Source organism: Cupressus sempervirens, chromosome 4 (genome assembly GCF_028749045.1).
Source record: "Cupressus sempervirens isolate cs-2001-9-10 chromosome 4, ASM2874904v1, whole genome shotgun sequence".
Lineage (NCBI taxonomy): Eukaryota > Viridiplantae > Streptophyta > Pinopsida > Cupressales > Cupressaceae > Cupressus > Cupressus sempervirens.
Window position 1 is genome coordinate 28485365 of NC_143121.1, and position 23728 is coordinate 28509092.

General features: G+C 37.1%; 1 protein-coding gene across 2 annotated transcripts in view; it reads left to right on the forward strand.

Moving 5' to 3' along the window:
* The first annotated feature begins 350 nt into the window (after positions 1-350).
* The window catches only part of LOC149559789 (lipid phosphate phosphatase epsilon 1, chloroplastic-like), a 44157-nt gene continuing 20779 nt past the window's right edge, over positions 351-23728 (forward strand). For both annotated transcript variants that reach the window (XM_089824289.1, XM_089824288.1), the window contains exons 1-2: positions 351-756; positions 7046-7277. In XM_089824289.1, coding sequence (XP_089680415.1) covers positions 439-756; positions 7046-7277 — 550 coding nt within the window. In that variant the 5' untranslated portion in view covers positions 351-438. The remainder of the gene's footprint in view (positions 757-7045; positions 7278-23728) is intronic.

The following is a 23728-nucleotide window of genomic DNA, read 5'->3' on the forward strand; positions in this document are numbered from 1 at the left end:
TTATTTTCATTTTTTTAAACAAATACATATAATTTTAAAAAATGCTATTAAAAAAATTCAAAAAAAAAAATTAACAAAAAAATTCAAAAAAAAAGTAAAATTAAAAAAAATTAAAAATTCAAATTTAAAAAAAATTTAAAAAAAAAAAAAAATTAATTAATTTTAATGGAAAATGAGAATGGGAATGGAAATGGCCTATTCCAATAACAGATATTTTTTGGCATAGACATATGCTCATTTTAGAAGCAAAATTAGAATGTGTCTTCTTATTCTCAATTTCGATTGAGCTTACCAAAGAGCGAATATAAAACATATTCTAATTTCCTTTTTCTATTCCACTCATATTCCAGCAACCAAATGAATAATACTTCGTATCGATCGCCACTACTGACAAATGAATAAGAGCCACGTGAATACACAGCGGTATGCTCACTGCAAATGTCCTCAATGTATATGAAGTCCACGATGCTGGCTTCTTCCAAAGGGCTGAAAACAAACAGAACAAATGTGCCCCGTCTTTCTTCCCTGTGCAAAATCTCAGAAAATTCCAAAGTCAAATATGATCTGGGCAGGCAGAGAATACCAAATAGATTGTTAATGGTACACTCTGCTGTCATGAGCGCCAGGAGAATCAGCTTAAAAATGAGGAGCAGCTCTGAAGGAGAAGCATCCATGGAAATCGAACCCATGGTTGAAAATGGGGTTTCAACTTCGGCAACATCGTCAAGAGGAATGGGGCATCACGTCAACAGATTTGTATTGGCTTTCTCCAATTTATTTTTCTGTCAGATATGTTGTATTTTTCAGGGCTTGCTTGCTTTTTACGATTTGGCTAGACAAGAGGACTATTCTGTTTTTGCAAGATGACAGCACTGAAGGGAGCGATTCAGCTGCCAAGACAGACACTAATTTGCTTTATAAGACATCACTTGTAGAAGTTCAAAGGGAAAAATTTTTAATTTATTGTTCAAATTAAGTGTACGTATTCTAGCCCCTCCTGATTAAAACTTGTGCCTCCTTTATGGACTGCACAGACCTTCACCATATTGAAATGAATGTTTAGCATATAGAAGTTGTTTGTTCGTAGGAAAGCAGGCTTAACATTAAGAAATCGTCTACCACTTTATACCGTGAAATTGTGGACTTCAAAATTCCATTGCGGGAGAGTTTTCTACATTAACGTTTCGAATCACACCCCGTGATCCATCACCAGAATGAAAAGAGAACTGGAAGAATGAGGATTGTGGGCTTAGCTTATACAGATTTTTTTTGCTTGTAATTTATTCTGGTCCCTTAAGTGCGGAGGGGACTCCAAAATGGAGTGTTTTTCAGATGAGAAATTTACTGCCTCTTTCACACCTCTGTTGAATAGTTGAATCATAATAGCATTACCCACGAAAAACTTACCTATGGCCTGAAACCGTGCAGGTTCCAGGCGACCGGTATTTAAAAAAAAGCTTTGTGCCATTGTCCTTAAGGCCCTTTTGTTCGGTTTCTAATCTCGCCGAGAAATGGGAGTAATCCGAAGTAAGATCAAACTCTTTGCTCGTGTCTTATATTTGTTCCTCTTTTAGCAAATGTATTTGGCATGAGAAAACGATAAAACATTTGTTTCTGAATGTGTATGAATATATCAGTGCTCTTTTACACTTTCTGTTTGTTATGGAATGGTTTTGCGATATCGGTGTTTTGAGCATGCCTCTGTACTATGCGTTGTACAAACCTTCCCACACGGTCAAAAAATGGTCAATGTTTTTGAATTGGACTGCATGAACTTTTCGCATGCTGTTTACTTTCTCCATCCCAGTGATGGATAAGGGAGTGTGCTCCAAGACGGTGATTCTATTAATGTAAAAAAAGTTCACACTGTCAGATTTAGAAACATTTCGAACTACTACTTAAGAGCTACAACAGGAGTAATAGAAGACTTCTGATTCCCCGCTAAGATCACAGAAGAAGAGCCACCACAACTACCCCCAACGTTGCAATATCCATCATAACACCTTCCTTTGTTGGCACAACAGCTGCCACAACTGTATACTGAGCCACATCAGTATATCTTGGAGGGAATGATGGTGAGGCAGGCGCCACCTACAAATGAGTCTCTAGTCTTTTTAAAAAGGCTGCCATTTTGATTTTGGTTCGATGAATCCAAAGGGGACGGGCTGTCTGAAATTTGAATCACTGGAGAATTTAGGCACATATCACTGCACAGTTAAATCAATAGACAAATCCCTTTCCACCATGTATCAATTTTGGAAGAATTTGGTGTGAGCACTTTACAATCTGCAGTAATGTGGCCAGCCCGAAAACACTTTCTATATTTTTTAAAGTACGGTAAATATTGTCATAGTACAGAAATTGTTTCCATTCACAATTCCCTACCTTGACACATACCTCGTATTGCAGCGCTTTTAAAATGTCAAGCTCCACTTCGATGCTTGCTTAAGTAGAATGGACCAAACCAACAATTTCTGGATCAAGAGCCAAATACTTACACAAGACATCCCAATACAAACTGCTATCATAAATTTTTTTCTATCGTAGGTTCAAGCCTTGGGAAGCAATGCTTTACCAGAAAAAATATCTATTTTCTAAAGTCTAAAGATTTGTTGGAAATGACAGAGCATAGAAATCTCTGGAAAATCTAAACCATGATGGTAAATATTAAATTTTAATAAAAATAAATAATAGCTGAAACATTAAGTTGTCTTCTTTGTATTACAATATGGCTTTTATAAAGCTTTTTCAAAATAACTTCCTGAACAACCAACCTATAGGAAAGTGTTGATGTTTTGGTCGCTTTAGTAGGATAAACCTATGAGGTCAAAGAGAAATTAATATAATTACAATGATTTTATATATATATACATACACATACACAACTATAATTAAGTTTGCCGTTATAATATTGATGAATAGACATGTCCCATGAAGGGACATGTCTCCTCTTGGTTTATTCCTCATACAAATACAAGAAGACACTGTGGTTGGAAAACACATACCAAAAATATGGCAGTACGAATACATTTGCAGCAGTCCTCTAAAAACTAACATGGTATCAAAGCAGTGTTCTTTCCTAGAGGCTTGTGAGATTTGGTTACATAAATGATTGCCATAGTAACACGGGGACGCGTCCCCCCCCTTTTTGCCCGACGTCTCGGAGACTTCAACGCACCGGAGACTTGGGGACTCCGTCTCCCCGTCCCCAGCGGTGCCACTAGATTCCACCACCTCCACCGAGGATGGGGGACATCCTGCTATTCACTATTTGCAAATTCGACTATTTATGTTTAATGTTCGATGTTCCAATTCAATGCAATGTTTCAAGTATTCACTCTTTTACATCTTTACATCCTATATTGCAATACATATTTTCATAACTAACATTTTTAAATACCATATGCATAGATATATACACCGCTCTTGTCCCCTGCCGCCGTCCCCCCACCGTCCCCCCGCTGTCCCCAAATTAAGGCCCCTCTGTCCCCCCGTCCCGGAAACTTGTCCCCTCGTTTCGCCGTCCCCCCGTCCCCCAGGGTGGTGTAACTATGATGATTGCACAACTTGCACAAAATGAATTTGGTAAAAAAGGTTTAAGAGACTTTTAATAAATGCGATTGGCAGGTGTTTTGCCAAGTTCTATCTCTCTTTCTATGCATGAATGGAAGTGTTGAAATACGAGAGCACCATGATAAAATCGAGCGAGCTATTGCATAGTTTGCACGCACTCAACCATAGATGTGAAGAAGTAATATATACAGTCAATGTCATCCTTGAATGAGGTACACACCAGCGATAATATTGGGCATTCAAGGTGGTGCAAGTCTAATGAAAGAACCAATGGCATAGAGGAAGTAATTTTTCAGGCATATTATACCTGTGACTGCGAAAAAATGGATGGGAGCATTACTGCAAACCACCCTTTCCCAAAGAGTCTTCCAGAAGGAAGAGTATATTATAGGTGATCGACTGTATTAGACAAAGCTGTATGCCCCCAAGCTTGTATGTGGAGAAGAATCTGGATGTACGACAGAAGAGAAGATGAGAGAGAAAGGCTGAGACTAAGCATATAAACAAAGGAAGATTATATCTCTAGACCACATGAGCTTTGTGAGGAAGGTCAAAGTCTCTTTGCCACCCCTCAAAATGTATCAAGGACCCAATCTTATAAGGAGGATCCATCTTGGACAATAATATAAGGATTGTGGAATAAGGATTAAGGAGTCCTGAACCCCACATGAAGGGAGACTAATAAAACATATGAAAGAGCAACATGGATCCCAGTGCATCATGAACTATACCAACTGCTCGAGAACCATTGTGGTCCACTACAAATTTAACAGGATATACATGCAATCGAATATCTTCACATTGAATTTATTCAACGATTAGAAGTGTCCACGATAGCCACTACGACATCATTGGAGTGTTAAAACGGGTCAAACACATGAAGCAGCATGGTGGCAACACATATAGCCACGATGGCAATGTACACAAAAAGATTTGACCCACTAAACAAGATCATACAAAACATAAAATGACGGCTTGGTGGCTAACCCACCCATTGTTACAAGGGTGTCCAAGTGTGATCGACAAAATACTAAAAGATAGCGACTCATATGGAAAGAGAAACCACTGCATAGCAAGTGAAATTAGTACGTCAAGAGTTACATCAATGACAAGTCACACCATTTAGTTGGGAGTAAGGGTGATTAAAGGAATAGTTAGCTTATGAGCTTAAGGTAATGTTGGAGGTAAGTATTAATTCTTTATTTCTATTAATTGGTGAAAATGATTACCTTAGATTATTTAATGTGATAAATTAAAAATATAGATTAAAAGTATATATGTGGAAGATTAAATATATGCATATGTTCATAGTATATTTTTATCTATAATTTATCGGAATGATCTAATACTATTATGCAGAATTATTTGTTATCCTTGAGCATTTCCCTTATTATTTCTATATGTACTATAAGAGAGCATGTGCCTTGACCTTTTTCTCTGAGAATGTTATTGTAGGAAAAGGATGATTACTATCAAATTCAGAGGGAGTTTGACACTTGACATTGGATCTGAGGCAACATTGGATGAGGAGCTTTGAAGATTGATATTCAGAGGTAGTTCGAAAGGCTATGTGTGTGACTGTATGATTTTAATGGGCCTAATCCCTGTATACATCATGAGGAAGTGACGACTTTCAAATGATGTCACTTGTATTTGCAGAAGTTATTGTAAGGTGACGATCTTACAATAACTTGTATTATGAGATACAAATTGAGTATATGGTGAATGTCTTGCATCTCAACATTTTGGAAGGCCATTACTTGGAGAGTATTTGGTGAATATCATTGATATTCTAGGAGGTCAATACTATTGATATCAAAACCTTTTGAGCACTTGGTAAATATCATTGATATTCTAGGAGGCCAATACTCTTGATATCAGATGTGATATCAAAGCCTTTTGAGTATTTGGTGAATATCATTGATATTCTGGGAGATCAATATTCATGATATCAAACCTTATTGAGTAATTGGTGAATATCATGTATTTCTAGGAGACCAATACTCATGATATCCGATGTGATATCAAACCTTTTGAATACTTGGTGAATATCTTGTGTCGATATTCTAGAGAATCAATACTTATGATATCAAAATGGTGGATATCTTCTGATCAAAGATATCTTTAAAATTTGCCATACCTAATATTACCTATAGTGTAATATGTGTCATGTATTTATCCTCCCTAGCTAAGAGGTAGTGTTGATGTTTTGGTAGCTTTAGTTGGATAAACTTATGAGATCAAAGAGAAATTAATATAATTACAATGATTCACACACACACACGCACACACAACTATAATTAAGTTTGCCATTATAATATTGATGAATAGATGTGTCCCATGAAAGGACATGTCTGTTCTCTTGGTTTATTCCTCATACAAATACAAGAGGACGCTGTAGTTGGAAAACACATACCAAAATTATGGCAGTGCAAATACATTTGCAGCAGTCCTCTAAAAACTAACAGAAAGCAACTAATAATAAACTTTTTTAAGATTTACATTACAAAAATGTTCACAAATACATACTCTTGAGAAGTTTTTCTTTGAAAAAGAACTCCTTGACTAGGTTGAATTCCATGAAGCTGCCTTGTAATCTTTGTAAAGGTGTATCTCCCCAACTGAATTCCTTAATTTTTAGATTACCACGTCCCTGTACTCCCAGCTTTGGAGAGAAATACAAGTCTGGGTCTCTTTGTGGTGGAGTTTTTTCTTATGAGTGTTTCTCCACATATATCCAGTGTAGTAGTTTGCATTCTATGAGCTTGCTTCTCCAATATTTCGTTGATATAAGTTTATTGATTTAATCACACCAAAATCAAATCAAACTCTGTATTTTTCACTTTTCATTTTATCATTTGCCTCGTGTCTCCAAGATTAGAAGGTTTATGCCCATGTTCTTGGGTAGCACCGAAAGAAGAAGTCATCTGCTAATTAAGACTGTAAAGAGTAGAAGATCCTAACTACTTTTCCAGTATTTGAATTTTTAACTTTAAATAAACTCTAATTTTTATTTGTAACATTACCAATTGAAGCTGAATGTCAAACCATCATTGCCTTACCTGAATGAATTAACAGTAATTAATTCCCAGAATTTAAATTTCCATTAATTAGCTTATGAGTGGAGTTAGAATAATACATAGAATGTGTTATTTTTCTGGAAAACACTACTCTGCTTATTGAGCTTCAAATTCCATTCACAGGCCTTGTGCGTGAAGTGTTAATTTTGTGATGATTATGGTTTCTCTCCAACCTGTGGTCAACTTAATTCACTGGCCCCAGCCATACGTTTAGACAATTGGACTGTTTTGATGTCCACCAGGCCTTTGTACTTGGTTTAAAGTTTCCATTGGAATAACTCATTATTGATTTGAGAGTTTATAGAATGTTGTTGAATTAATGCATTGTTATGCTGCATATTTGAGGCTTCTGTGTCTGTACCTTGTTATAACTATTTTCACAAATGATGCAGAGCAAGTGGGTAGTTTCAGGAATCTTTGCTGCCGTAATAATTTGGAGACATGATGCCGCAGTCATATGGGCCGTAGCAGGCAGTATTCTTAATACAAGTAATTCAAAACTTTTGAAGCATATCTTTAAACAGAACCGCCCCCCTTCTGCCCTGGGTCTGAAGGCTGATCCAGGGATGCCATCTTCACATGCACAGAGCTTGGGGTATCTTACATTGTATGCAGCTTTATCATGTAAGTTCTCCACAAAAGCTTATCTATACATATTACATATAGAGTTCAATTAGTTTGTATTCATATTTTACTCTTTAGGTACTAACAACTGAGATTTGATTCTTTTCTCGGAATTAATGATATTATCAGATTGGAAAACTACTTGCTGAGTAGCAAAAGTTTTAAACTCCCAAGAGTAGCATCCAGATGTTTGGTCTAATGATTTGAACAATAGCACAGTTTATTTATCTTGACAAGACGAAACCTCTAAGTAGCCTGCTTGCAACTGAAAATAAAAGCAATGTACTTGCAACTGAAAATAAAAACAATGATGATCTTTTATTTATTTTTTAAGTGTGGTATACGGAAATACTAGTGCAGCATATATGAAGAGGCAATGTCCTAAATCAATAGCATATTGATTCAATTATCAATATGGATACTGAGAGAGTGTGAGGATGGGATTTGTGATACTGAAATTTGAAAGTAGACAGATAAGCTGACTTTATTAACATTGGAAGATGCTTCATGCACGCTTAATCTTAACAAAGTAGCATTACCAAGCCAGAATTCATGCCAAATTTTCCAAAATAACAAAAACACGCCTGTCAAATGTGTGCTTATATTTGTTAGTCTTGATTCAATGGCCTTGGAGACACCTTTGTTTTGCATCAAATGAACAGAGAGAGTCTGTTTTGGAGGCTGATAAGATTATTTGCTCCAGCCCTGCTGGTGGGCAAGTCTGCGATCTTTGATGACTCACAGGTCAAAGGTTTGCAGTATCTCACAATCTCAATAAAGAGAGCCCTCGTTCCCAGCAGGGAAGCCTGTTTAACCTCATGGGGTAACTCTTGTCTCACCATGGTAACCTACTTTCTTCTTCTTGCTGCTGGAGGTTGCCTCTCGCATTTGGCCCGCAACTTGAACATGTGATGATAAAACTCTTGCTTTCTTGTTCATGCTCGAACTGTCTGCTTCCAATTGATCTGCCCAATGCCTCCTCTTGCCTGCCGAGTGCATAATAACCGTTTCTGGTTTTGTCTTTATGTGAAAATGGTTAGGGCTTGAGATCACAAATGATAATGAGTACAGCTCAATACTCCCTTTTTCAATAGCTGCTCTTATCTTCCACGTGGAAGCTTTTATTCCATTTATGATTTTGTTTTACCACGACCCCAAACTTTTATAGTGGATTTCTGCAGTCAGTGTTCGCCGTGGGGAAGTTTTGTATCCAAGGCGAGTTTGATGATCTTCTGTGGGGGGGCTATTCTTCCTTTGGCAATTCTTTGTGATTTCCGTAGGGACTCACGGGGATCTCCTTCTACTGGCCTTTCCACGGCTTTTGTCAATGTTTCTCCTTTATGATATGTCCTTCCGCAGTCTTCTATGTTGTTTGCGGGTAAAATGAGTGACCTTTCTGTGGGGGCTTTGTGTTTTTTAGTCACGAAGCTCTTTTGGTTTTGTTGGTGTCGTCTGCAGAAGAGTACGTCTTTTCCGTGGGTGTTGTCCTTTGTGTCTCGTCTATAGGGTGGTGCCTATGTCTTTTGTGGGCACATTGGATTGGCACAAGTCTCTTAGGCTTCGTCTGCAGAACCCAAGTCTTTTCCTCTATTGTCATGGCGTGGCATGTCGTGTGTTGTGCGGGCTTCAATCTTGTTTGCGGGCCTGCTTCAATCTTTTCTGTGGGCTTTTTTTGCTCTCCATGGCCTCCTGCATCTGCCGTGGGGAACAATATTTCAGTGCGTGAATGAAGATTGATGAACTAGTTAAAAAAAAAGTAGCATAAAGAGTAAAAACAGAGCTAAATAAAACAGAGCACCAAAACAAAATTCAATATATCCAATATGCACACTTTATCATTAAAGCACTGTAATTTTTCTTCATGCTTTTACAGCTAAGAGGAATGCTCTATTTATAGAGCTTATACATATTTCTAGAGGCTTCTTGAGAAGCTTCAAGAAAGGAAGCAATCGAGAGATTTCTATATATTTTTAAATTCACATATTGCACAAAGAGAGAAGCTTCATGAGGCAAGTAGAAAGTTCTGGGGTATGCATTAAATGCCTAGCTACTACACCTTAGAATAAACATTATTCTAACACCCCCCCATAATGTTTATTTGGAGAGAGCAGAAACATCTTTCAGTTGCAATAGATCTCTAAATTTCGTAAATTTGGCTATGGATAATGCTTTTGTAAATACATTAGCAACTTGATCTTCTGTTCCACAAAATTGTAGCTCCACCTCTTGACTTTCAATTAAATCTTGAACAAAATGATGATGCACTTCTATATGCTTGGACCTTGCATGATATATTGGATTTTTTGCTAGCTTGATAGCACTTTGATTATCACAAAATATTGTTGTTGGAGAGTCTTGTGGATGATGCAATTCTTCAAGTAACCGCCTAAGCCACAATGCTTCTTGAGATGCCTTTGATGAACCAATATATTCAGCTTCTGTAGATGAAAGTGACACTGTTGATTGCTTTTTGCTGCTCCATGGGATTGGTCCCAATCCAAGATGGAAGATATATTCTGAAGTTGACTTTCTATCATCAATGTCACCTGCATAATCAGAATCTGTATATTCAACTAAAGTAGGCTCTCTTCCATATCTATATTCAATGCCAAGCTGGTAAGTACCCTTAATGTATCTTAATATTCTTTTAGCTGCTTTCCAATGTTCAATGTGTGGATCTGCCATGTACCTGGATACAATACCAACCGCATATGCAATATTTGGTCTAGTTATAGTAAGATACAAAAGATTTCCAACAAGCTGCCTATACAGTTTTCCATCCACCTTCTTTTGAGTAGAGTTAGCACTCAACTTTAATCCTACTTCACATGGTGTATTACATGGTTTACAATCACTCATATTAAATTTTTCTAGTACATCAAGAGCATACTTAGTTTGAGAAAGCATGATCCTTCCTCCTTCTTGCCATACTTGCATACCCAAAAAGTAGTGCATTAGTCCTAAATCAGTTATTTCAAAAACTTGTTTGAGTTGATCTTTTGTTATCTCAATATTATGTGTGTGATCTCCTGTAATAATCAAGTTATACATATACAATACAATGATAACAACTTTATCATCACTATATTTTGCATACACATCTGGATCAACTTTACTTCTTTTAAATCCAACATCTAGAAAGTACTTATTTATTTTTGAGTACCATGCCCTTGGTGCTTGCTTAAGACCATAGAGTGATTTTCTTAATCTACACATCAAATTCTCTTCATCATATTTAATAAATCCTGGTGGTTGTTGCATGTAAATTTCTTCCTTTAGATCACCATGCAAAAATGCACTTTTTACATCCATTTGAAAATTTTTCCAACCAAACTTTGCAACTAAAGCAACTATTGTACGAATGGAAGTCATCTTAGCTACTGGAGCAAAGGTTTCAGTATAGTCTATACCTTCTTGTTGTGAGAAACCTTTAGCCACTAACCTTGCTTTGTATTTTTCAATAGCTCCATCTGATGTGAACTTGGTTCTATAGGTCCACTTGCAACCAACCACATTTTTGCCTTCTGGAAGTGTTGTTAGTTCCCATGTTCCACTCTTTATCAAAGAATTGTATTCTTCTTGCATAGCTGCTTCCCATTCATCTTTTCCTTTTGCTTCTTCATACGTGCTTGGAGTGTCAACCTGCATCACCTTAGTCATAAGAACATAGTTAGCAAATATATTTCTAGGACCTTCTTGATAAATTTCTTGGATGCTTCTAAATCTCCTTGGATTTTCATCATCACTTTCACTTGATTCTTCAACTTGGGTCTCTTCCCATGTAGTAGTTTGCACACCTCGACTTTGACTATTGGGAGAAGTAGAATTTTTTTCATCAATCAAAATTGAAAAGAAAGATAATGTTGGAGAGTTATCATTCTTAACATCTTCATCAAACCATACATTTCTTTTAATATAGATTTCATTTGTTTTGGGATTATATATCCTATATCCTTTTGATTCCTCACTATATCCAACCATTATGCACTTCTCACTCTTCCTTTCAAGTTTGCTCCTTTCATCAGGAATGTGAGCATATGCTTTACAACCAAAAATTCTAAAATGAGATACTGCAGGCTTTTTTCCACTCCATGCCTCTTCTGGTGTTATGTTCAAAACTGCCTTAGTAGGTGTTCTATTCAAGATATATACGGCAATATGAACTGCTTCAGCCCAAAATTTAGCTTCTAGATTTCTAGAATGAAGCATACATCTAGCCATTTCTATTATAGTTCTATTTTTCCTTTCAGCAACCCCATTTTGTTGGGGTGAATAAGAGATAGCTGATTCCTTCTTTATGCCATGTTCTTTACAGAAATTCAAAAAAACCTTGTTCATGTATTCAATCCCTCTATCAGTTCTTATTATCTTTAAACACTTTCCACTTTGTTTTTCAGTCAAAGCTTTAAACTCCTTAAACTTGTGAAAAATTTCATCTTTCTTTTGTAGAAAATACACCCAAATTCTTCTACCATAGTCATCTATAAAGGTGAGAGCATACTTTGATCCTCCAATTGAAGGTGTTTTAAAATGATCCATTACATCACTATGGACTAAATCTAGAGGAGATTTTGCTCTCCATGATTTACCTTGAGGAAAACTTTCCACATGTTGTTTTCCCATTGCACATCCTTCACATACCTTGGGACTTAATGATATCTTTGGAAGCCCATGCACCATTTGTAATCTCTCCATAAGCTTGAGACTTTGAAAATTAACATGCCCCAAATGCTCATGCCATAACCTGCTCATATCATCATATTGGGCAATAGCACACAAATGTTTATCTCCACATTTAGAAGTAAATTCTTGAAACTTATATAATCCATTCTCCATTTTACCAATTGCAATAACTCTATAATTATCATTGACATCCTTGATTAAACACTTATCATTGTAGAATTCTATTTTATGTCCTTGACTTGCAATTTGAGATATTGAAAGTGGATTTGTTTTTAATTCAGGGACTAACTTCACATTTTTGAATAAACCATTATCAACTTTGACATCACCAGTCCCTTTAACTTCTAAAGCACTATTATCTCCCAAATATATTTTCTCTATATTATTTTCATTTATTGATTCAAATTTATTCTCATTATGAGACATGTGTTGTGTAGCACCAGAATCAATAACCCAATCATCTTTGAAAGTATTATTTTCTTTAAGTGCAACATGTTGGTTCCCAAAACCGCAAATTTGAATCCTACGAGCCTTGCCTGCTCGATGTTGGGATATCCAACCGGTTGAGGCCAACTTGACGGGATTGATCAATGTGATCTAAATCTCGTGCGCTTCCGGCTCTGCAAGATGGAGGCGGGTGTACCCAATCTTGGATAAAACACTTAAATCTAAGACACTCAAAACAAATCGATTAGAATGCGAACACAATAAACATTTTCCAAATGGCAAGAAATATAGGAAAACTTTAAACTTGTGATTTATGAACTGAGAACAAAAGCAAATGATTGAAATAATGTTTTAAATAAAGTATAAATATAAATTAATGCAACAAATGAATATATTAATTTTTCAATGGAAAGAAATGAAACAGTTGCCAGCATATGGATTATGAATTAAGAGCAAAAGACCAGTGCTTGATTAGATGGGCAATAGAGTCAAAATTATTAGTTGAAACGTACAACTTTATAAAGTTCAATATATTAAACTATAAACAATTTTAATAATTCAAATGCGATGGATCAATTATATAAACGCAATTTTAAATGACTCTAAAATGCACTTTAACTCCTGTGGAGACAAATTAGACATAAATATGGAAACAATAAAATATTTCACAATATTTACGTTTATCAAATTTAAAATGCAATAATGATCCAATCCACTTATCCAAATATTAAAATTTTTATAGAAAATAAATAAAAAACATTTACAAAGGACACAACTTAATAATAATTTAAAACTCCGAAATATAAAATAAATAATAATGCTGAAAATAAAATCACAATAGAGACATTCCTTACAGAAGATCCATCTATTGTGAACATATCCAGACCGCACAAAATCCACTCACTAACTCAAATCCACTGGCTTAGTTCAAAAATCCATTTCTCCGCCAATTGAAAAAATATAATATATCATAATGTATACAATAGGTAAAAATTAAAAATATGAAATAATGAATAATGTCATAAGTCTTCCCGTTTTGATTTTTACATCTCATATATATAATGGATGAAGGGGCATTGTTAACCATCGCACCCTTTTGCAACAAATAACCGATCATGTAATTTTAACATAATTATGATTTAATAATGATCGGTTTTTTCATGCTTTCCCCTTACTATATGATAACCAATCCAAATTTAATAATTGCTAAAGAAACCAAATTGCTGAAACTTCATATCCGCGTAGAAACCAAATCGCTGAAGCTTCTCCCGGATGATGACAAGTATACCTTTGGGCATTTGAGTGCGGGAATACACAGACGGGGTGACTTGCGCCAAACTCTTCTTTGTCACTCGAGGCTTCTCGCCCACGCAAAAACCAAAAGTTTAATCAGATATAAAATAGTCAAGATTACATCCTTTCTCCTCGTGCCGGGTCATTCAATCTTTGCAAATAGCGATGGTGGATTAAGTCTAGCATGTCTTCATTCTTCAATATTCATGGGTTTGCTCATTCTTCCTTGCTTTGTGAACCAACATGATGGATGAAGACCTCTCGGAAAGCTCGACGAGGTGCATGATATAGAATCGTAGGGCGGACTTTCTGACTCCTTTGGATGCCTCCATTAGGTTTATACACACATGCTTCCATGATCATGCACACGATCCTCTAAAAACCTGCAACATGTCATTCAACCTGTATATTTTTGTTGCCGTAGAGGAACAAGATTGATTCGATACTTTGCACAAATTATAACTTTATGAGCCGCACTTAAAAAATGATGAATCCCTAGAAACACTATCAACATTACTGCACCCTATCATCATTGTTGGATTACATTCTTTGTAGAATTCATCACTATTGTGGCGAATAAGTAAGTTGTCAGGCCTCGAATCCCCGTGTATGATCCCAACAGAGAACAGTGCCTTCAACATTCGTAACATTTCAATCTTGTGATATACACAACACTTCATCTATGCATTGACGTTTTACCATATAAGAATTAATACCATCCTGCAAGGTCCCAGGCTCAACATAGTTACTGACCAGAATGCTACAATCAGCATATTATTATTTTGATTGCATTCAGGATCTTGAAATTTCTGAGACAAGCAGAGTGTAGCACCATCTGCATCAGTGATTCCAATATCATGCATAGGTAACTGAAATGTATTCTTTTCTTGCACATCATTATAGTGTCCAACTTTCGTTATATGCCAGGCTATGCATAAACCCTCCTTTGATTTTTTATATGATTTCTGAATCAATAATAATAGGTAGAATATATGCATCTTTCACTTTGTTTTACCATTGCTTGCTATTCGCAATAGCCATTCACAAGCATAAGACTCTTGGAATTTGTTTGGTCCTATGACAAATTTGATTGGTAACTTCCAGCTTTACTAATTTAGGATCCTCTGACAAATACTGTGGAATATCTCCAATTTGAGATCTGTTTGAAAGCTATCTGTATGACACTACCATTCTATCAATCATTTTTGACCTTATAAAACCTGTCATGGGCGAATGATAGGGCCTCGGATAATAACTCTGTGGATGTGCTACTTTTGGATGATACCCAAATATTCCAAGATCTACTCGAGAGTGCATCATAAAATTCACACTAAGAGATTTCAGATTCCAGCTTTTTTCAACATATGCTGGTAAAATTGAGTGAAGAGATAGTATATAAATGGAGGCCTTAATTTTGCAAAAATTTGAGGTTCCATCACAACACAAAATGCATTTCTTTTAGAATCACCAAATTTTGGAGAATTATTTGTCTTTTTCTCTGTATCTCTCTTCTTCTTGAAACATTCATTTGCCTTATGACCCATTTACCACAATAATGACATTTTCATTTACTTCTATTATGATCTATAGATGAAACACTCTTATTTTCATACTTCCAATTTTTTTCTTTAAATTGATTATCTTGTGACTTCTTATAATATTGTTTTCCTTTCATTACAAATGCTTGAGATTCACCATCAAATGATTCTTTTTCTTTAATTTGTCTTTTCTCTTCTTGAACTAACTTAGCACACAATTCTTCAGATTTAATACTTTTTAATTTATCTGCAGTATCTAAGCCCCTTATAAATGATTGATAAGATCTTGGAAGACTTTGTAATATAATTTGCACAAAATCTCTATCATCTATATCTTTTCCAAGAGAAGCAAGTTCATTTTTCTTTTCCTTTAACTTACCTAAATGTGGGACTATCTCTTGTGAGCTTGATAATTTCATATTATATAACTCAGTAGTGAGAGATAAAATCTATACATCACCTGAATTTTGATATAGATCTTTCAAAATCTCCCATACTTTGACTCCACTTCTCTCATTACGAATTTTCGGAAAAACCTCTTTTGAAAGTGGAAGCTTAATTAGTGCTGCTGCCCTCTTGTCCCTTTTATCCCAATTATCTTGATCCTTTCCTGGATTTGTGGGTCTTTGTTCACTACCAGTCACAATATCATAACAATTTTGAAGAGTTAAAGTGATTTCAACATGAGATACCCAGTTGTAATAATTTTTTCCATTTAATTTAACTATGGGCAGAGTAACACCAAGTGATTCCATTGTTAAATTCTCTCCTTTTTGGATGAGAATGAAAGATATTTAAAAACTTGAGCACCCAGACTTAAAATTGAAAAAATCTCACCAATTTGTTGAAGAAAAACCTCTTTTCTCTTGCTGTAATATTCTTCCTTTGTCACAAGAAATGTTGGTGCTGCTCACTCCCAAATTTTACACTTGCAAGTATTCATTCATACCAAAAGCACCATATATACACAGCCCAAAGAACTAAAACAGCTTTGATACCATGATGAACTAATTAAAAAAAACAGTAGCATAAAGAGTAAAAACAGAGCTAAATAAAATAGAGTAGCAAAACAAAATTCAATATATCCAATATGCACACTTTATCATTAAAGCACTGTAATTTTTCTTCATGCATTTACAGCTAAGAGGAATGCTCTATTTATAGAGCTTATACATATTTCTAGAGGCTTCTTGAGAAGCTTCAAAAAAGGAAGCAATCTAGAGATTTCTATATATTTTTAAATTCACATATTGCACAAAGATAGAAGCTTCATGAGGCAAGTGGAAAGTTCTGGAGTATGCATTAAATGCCCATCTACTACACCTTAGAATAAACATTATTCTAACAAAGATTTTCAATGGGAGCTTTGAGCTTTGCTCATGGACCTTCATACTTTGTCCATGTCTAGTTGTCTTGTTTGTTCCGTAGATCATCTATATCTTGCCTCGGCCTAGAAACATGTCTTTTCTCCACTTCTCCATGAGAATTAGAGGCCTTTCCCGCGGGGTGGGTGCATTGTTCGCAGGTGGTGCTGATTGCTGTCCACAGAACCACCTACCTGCGGATTCTTGTTTTCCACAGGCCACATGTCCACGGGACCACCTACTCGCGAACTCTTGTTTTCCACGGGCCATATGTCCATGGACTCTACCCTTTCGTGGGTACCTCACTTTTTTTTGTAAATTATTATTATTATTTTTCAATATATCCTAAAACTAAATTACCCATGCCATTCTGAGTGATTCTGGCTTCCTCACCTTTCATGGTAGACTTTTAACTTCGAGCCATTGATTGCGTGAGGGATTTCTTTGACATTGAGTGTCCATAACTTCATCGCCCCGATAGCTGCAACTTCTCGAACTTTATAGGGACCTAGCCATTTCACTTTAAATTTGCCAAGCTTAATTTCATTTCGCCCATTAAACTTTAATACCAACTAACCTGTTGTAAACTTCATCCGTTAGAGGTGTTTGTCGTGCCAGAGTTTCCTTTGTTGTTGTGCCACGTCTGTGGCCCATTGAGCCATTGCCCTTTTCTCATCCAACTTGTTCAGGGCATAAAGTCTCTCCTTTAGACTCTCCATGTCTGCCAAGTTTATTATCAATAGCTATCTGTCGGCTAGGAACCATGAATTCTGCAAGTACCATTGCTTCTTGTTCATACATGAGCTGGAAAGGTGTCTGCCCCATGGTCACCATATAGGAAGTACAGTTGGCCCACAACATCAAAGGCAATTTCTCTTCCTAGTCTTTACCTTCAACTCCACGAGACTTATAAATAACTCTCACCAAGATTTTATTATTTGCTTTAGCCTAGCCGTTGTTCCGAGGATAGTATGGACTCGACACTTTATGAAAGATTTTCAATTCTATGGTTAGGAGTTTAACGACATGATTGACAAAATGACCACCTTTGTAACTCGTTAATTGAATGGGGATGCCACACCTTATTATTTGTTCATAAATGAATTTTGCGGTGCTTAGTGCCTGTTATCTGGCAGTGCGCATGCTTCAACCCATTTTGTTAAGTACCCAATGATCACTACAATATACCAACTTTGCTAGGCATGACTAGCCTTTAGAGGTTCGACAAATTCCAACCCCCATCCTTCAAATAGTTCTTGGGCATGGGAAGGGTTGAGTGGCATAAAGTCCCTCTCCAGAGGTTTTCTTGCTTGTTGACGAGTATCACATTTTACGACCCATTCTCTCACATCATTGTATAATGTTGGCCACCGTAAGCTTGCTAATAGTACCTTCCTCATTGTCGTATCAAAACCCATATGTCCTCTTGCCGGTCCTGCGTGGGCTTCGCGAAGCACACTTGGTACTTCTTCCTCCATCACGAATCGCCTCAACACTTGGTTTGGATCCATTTTATATAATAGTCCGTTTATTAGTTGGAAGTCCTACTCTTGAGAACGAACTTCCTACGTTCCTCTGGAGGCATGTCCAGGGGGGAAATCGAGTTGTAGACAAATACTCCCCTATACTTCTATACCATTTAGGGAGTACGATAATATGAAACACATATGCGTTTGGAAAGTCAACATTTACTCCAATAGGTGGCTCGCTAGACTTAATACATGATAGTTGGTCGATGATCACATGACTACATCCTGGCCATACAATGATCTTGAATGTGAACTCTTGAAGTAAGAGAAGCCTTTGACTCACTCTTCCTTGGATAATGGGTTTATTGACTAGGTACATGAGGGCCTGGTCGTCCACATAAAAAGTGAATGGTGTCGCCAATAAGTAATGCCTAAATTTCTAGATAGAATAAACCATTCCAATGGCCTCCCATTGTATGATTGACAGGACTCTTCTCGACTTGTTCCTAACCTTCCTTGTATTCTTTGTATTCCCGAGGGAACTCATTTGGATCTTCCTCAATCTTGAGCACATTACATGACAAAGGGAATACTTTTTAATCACTCATTTGCTAATGGAATAGGCCATCCATAGAATTTGTATCATCCTCCAACTCTAATACCTCTTTGTCATCGGGCTCCATCTCTTCCATTGTTAGATTCTGAATTTGAGGAAGATGTTATTTCCTCTCCCACCATATGCATTTTGAGGTCCATCACAAACTTTCTTCCCCCCTCTCTAATTACAGGATATTTTTCTTCTAGTTATGATTTGCCTTAGCCATCACCAACCACCCTCTCCTGAGGATGGCGTCATATCCCTTCCGCTTGAGAGGGATTACTACAAAGTCCAATGTGAAGGGTTGTGTCTTGATCGTTACTTGTTGCGCCATTAACGTTCTGAGGGGTTTGATGCCATGTTGGTCAGCCCCAACAAGTTGAAGGTTGGCAGCCAGAGTGTTGGCTTGCCCAAACTCTTACAAGTCTCTTTGGGTAGGACATTTACCCTTGACCCATCGTTAACAATTGTGTTCGTTACCACGGTGCCCAAGATGCCCATCTCCACTACTATCAGGTTTCATTTGTTGTTAACGATAAGTATCATTGGGTCTGTTGTGAAACTGCCAGGAACCTCCGTCCATCCCAATGTACCCATTGGGATAGTTGGGTTGTTAAACAAGGCTGCTTTTAAATGTGGCATCATTTCCAATAGATCTTGGACTTTCACCGGTATTTCCAATTGCATCATTTGCCTTAGGATATTTTGTACTGTTGTGGCTTGAGTAGAAGAACTAGAGGTATCCTTTAGGTCCCTTTGGGCCTGGACTTCCTTATCAATCTCGGCCTTCGCCTTGAGTACCCTTTATTTCTCCATATGAGGGTCAAGATACGTGGCCGTCTTTGCTTGTGCTCGTGTAATTGCCAAGATGTCTTCCTCTGTATCTCTTGTTTCCACATCAATAAGGTTGCAACCAAGCTTCGGGCAGTTAGCCTCCTCGTGGTCCTCCGGACTGCACGACTTACACAGTTTCTGTGGAGTTTCCTTCTTTTGGCATCCCAGGCAAAGTGCCCCCACTGGTTGCAATTTTTACATTGTATTAGTGGCCTTCCCTTTGCATCATACTGGATCCAAGGGCAGTTGTTTTTGTTATCGTTATTTCCTCTGCCACCCCGTCGGTTATTTCTGTAGCCGCCGTATGATGCAGTATTATTATTATTTTGTTAACTGCTGGCTTTAGATGTGGAAGGTTGCTCTTGTGTGAACAACACTTGTTGGTGTTTGACCCTCAGATTATAGGGGCATTCTTTGGTGGAATGTCCGGCAATCTGGTAGATGTCACAAAAGGATTTCTTCGGACAAGACACTTTCATGTGTCCAGCTTCCTTGTAGTCCATACACCACAACTCATTCTCCTCGGTTTTGCTTGATCCTCCTTTCATTGCCTTAAGTTCCTTCATCATCCTTTTGAAGTCTTTTTGTAAGGCATGTACTTTCTTACTTGATTCCTCCTCACTACTTTCCTCTAAGGACTCATTGTCCAAGGACTTAATTTTCTTGGAAATCTTACATTCACTTTCCAGGTCCATTGCATGGTTATATGCATTATCATACGATGTCGAGGGTACGATATTCATCTTCTTCTAGAGGGAAGTTTTTAGTCCTTCGACGAACCACCGCTTCTTTAGTTCATCGGTTGGGGCAGATTCCATTTCCCCCATTAATTCCTTTAGTCATTGCTCGTAGGCTCTAACCGACTCATTCTTCCATTGTTTTGTGTTGTACATCTCAACAAGGATCTTGTTGTCATCTCTTAGTAGTTTGAATTCTGTTTGGAACTCTTTTTTCACTGCCGCCCGTGCTATCAAGTCAATTTTGTCCACTTCGGAATACTAGTCAATGGCTCCTTCCCTTAATGTGGCAGGAAAATGTTTGATCTACTCATCTTGATCAGTGATGCAATTAGCAGTCCAAATTGTTTCACATGTACGGCAGTACCATACTAGGTCTTCTTTTGCTTGACCTATAAACTTGGGCAATTTTTGTTTGTTCCCAACCATGATTGCTAGTTGTGCCACCCCTTGTACTATCGGTGGTGCTGCTGACTGCATCGATGCGTTACATTGTGGTGTGATAGGTTCTGAAAAGAGGGTTGTTCGATTCTCAAATTGTACTCGTTCATACGGTGTGAGGGACAAAGTGGTCACCCTGTGCTTGTGCTCCTTCAGATCCATGAGCCACGCCAATTCCTTCTTCACTTCTATTCGGATTCTTTACCCGTGGTGTACGCCAATTTAGAAATTCTTCCCTCGTTTCCTAGATCAGATTCAACCTTTTTCATTTCTCCTCTAGTAAATCCTCCGTACTTCTCAGTTGCGGACAATTAGGCAAACCGTGCTCTCCATTCAGTACACCTCCAGTGGCACTGTGGTCACCCTCCGTGGTACCCGTCAACAAGTTGCCTGAGCCTTTTCTGTCATTCGACTTGTTGTGTGAGGATCAATGCTTGATGTGCTACGTGGACATCGTCATTATTTTGTTCTCTTCTATTTCTATTCCTATTCAATTGATTTGGCATCAATGCTTAAAACACATCATAAATAACAAGAACACTTTTATTTATATATAGTCTCTGTACATCATCATGGGTCGTCTTATGCGACCTTACAGAGTTTCAATGCTCTTTTCACTCACATTCCACTCATATTCCCACGACCTAGGGCTCATGGGTTAGACCTTCGTCGTGTTTCATTGTGATCCTCCGCTTCTTTATGGTTACGTTCCAGAAAGTTCTTGAGAGCTTATTTCCTGCTCTGCTTCCTCTCCGCTTCCTCCCTTTTGCCTTGCTTGCGCATGGAATGTTTATGCGAACAGTCAAGGGAACTGATGCAACAATCGGTTTGCAGCGGGGTTCACATTCAATGCGTCCCAAACTGTGTCCTCGGGAACTTTGTCATGCACGACTTATCTTCATACTTAAGTTTCAATACTTGCCTGGAACAAAATATAGAAATTCGTCATCAGTTTATGCCCCCCTTCATACAACTCAATCACTCTGTTGTCGGTAGTCCTCAAAGTCTCTGAGAAAGGTATTCCCATTTATTCTATTCTTTGTATGCCATTGTTTCCTTCTTCCCAGATTTAGGATAGGCAACGACGCCAAATGTTTACCCTCATGGAGTAACAAAGATTAGTTGCATACATGAAGTAAAGTATTTAACACAAAATGAAAAGAGAACACAATAGTATTATATTCATTGATTGGTTACCATACACAAATGTATTGCGTACAACCATGTCTCAATCAAAAGGAAGAATGCTTACATATAGTGTCCGAGGGGGTGCGAGGTGAATTGTCGCACCCGTGTAACTCCCTCCTGTAGACCAACTGTCTAAAATTTCCCGACAACAAAGCCGGGAGAAAACAGTATGATGGGTTGATTTTTTTTCCAAGCTTTTCTCATTTCTTTTTTTAGGAAAAATGAATGTACCCTGGGCACATCTGGATAAAAACTGGATATGACTGGCTAAATGGCCATGCAATGAATAGAGCACTGTCTAATCTGGATATGGCATGTGCTGGCAGGCATAAGATATATGTAACTTTGCTGTATGTGTGGCCACATCCATATCTGATATGGCTGGTGTACACGGGCATATCCAGCAACCTATTCCATGGGCTAATTTCATTCCTGCAAAATGAGACATTTATGGTTAGAGCTAGAGGACAACTACAAAGTAGGAAACATTGAACAATGATGATTTGAACAACAGGGAATCGTTTCTTACGAATAAATATTGCTAATAGTGTTGAGAACGAGTTCTACAACTAAACGATTTTGAAGAGGACAAAATGGTACTCCTCTGGACATAGGATGCTGATAAAAGTTCCACAGTAATGCTTTTTAGCTGACACTGCAGCAAATTATTTGATAACCACTGATAAAAGTTCCACAGTAATGCTTTTTAGCTGACACTGCAGCAAATTTTTAAACTTATAATGTTTGATTTATAGTTTAAGCACTTAAAAATGTGAAGTACCATATAACTTAGATCATGAATATGGTTTTTTCCCTCATTGATGATGTTACTTCTACCACAAGTCATTTTGTTTATAAATTGGCTCAAAATGTTCGAACTTTTGGCATACACTTGATTTCGGGTTTGGAAAAATTGTTTCAAGGCCTATTTATAAGACCTAAATTACAGTGGTATCAGATATTATGAGACAAGTCTGCATGTTTCATGAAGTGAATTTACATCATTCATATGATCAAGGGTTCAGTAAATAATAATCATAGTTGTACACAGATTTTAAGTGTCAAATTTTCACCAAACAGCAATAATTTGAGTTATGACCCAAATCTTTTGCAGATAGGACAAGCAATGAGGAGAACTAAATCGCAACATTGTTAGGAAAACTTAGTTCAACATTGGTTGACAACCCAAAAATTATTTTATTTAACTTTTAAATTGATTTGCTTTGCCATGATAAAAAATCCATTATTGGAGCTTAAATGCCTAAAATTTATGATACCATTACAAATATAATTCGTATTTGGCTTTAATATTACATTCTTGCATGTTTTTTTGTGGCCATATCACAAATCTTCATTTCTCGCCATTGATTTTGTCTCTAACCTGATGGTTTTGATTTCTTTTTGGATAGTGATTTATACGTGTGATTTATAAGTCATATTTGATTTTAATATTACATTCTTGTATGCTTTTTTGGGCCCTATCACCAATCTTCATTTCTCACCATTGATTTCCTTTTTAATCTGATAGTTTTGAGTTTTTTTCTGGCAGTAATGTGCGAGTGTGATTTAAATCTTCAACCAGCATGGAATTACTTTTCGACCATTAGATCGTTTTTGATAAATGACAGATATCCTAAGATCCAATGATCAAAAAGAAATCCCAGGCCAGCCTAAGATTATAAATGGCACAATGCATATTACATCCTGAAAGAAATCAAAACTATTAGGTTGGGGAGGAGATAGACAGTGTAGATTGAATCGTGGCTTGGAGTAGAGCCATTTCAAGTGTCTTCTTGATATGATGTGAGGTTTCACAAATGTTTAGTTTGCGTGTTCCAGTACCTTCCCAACAGTAGATT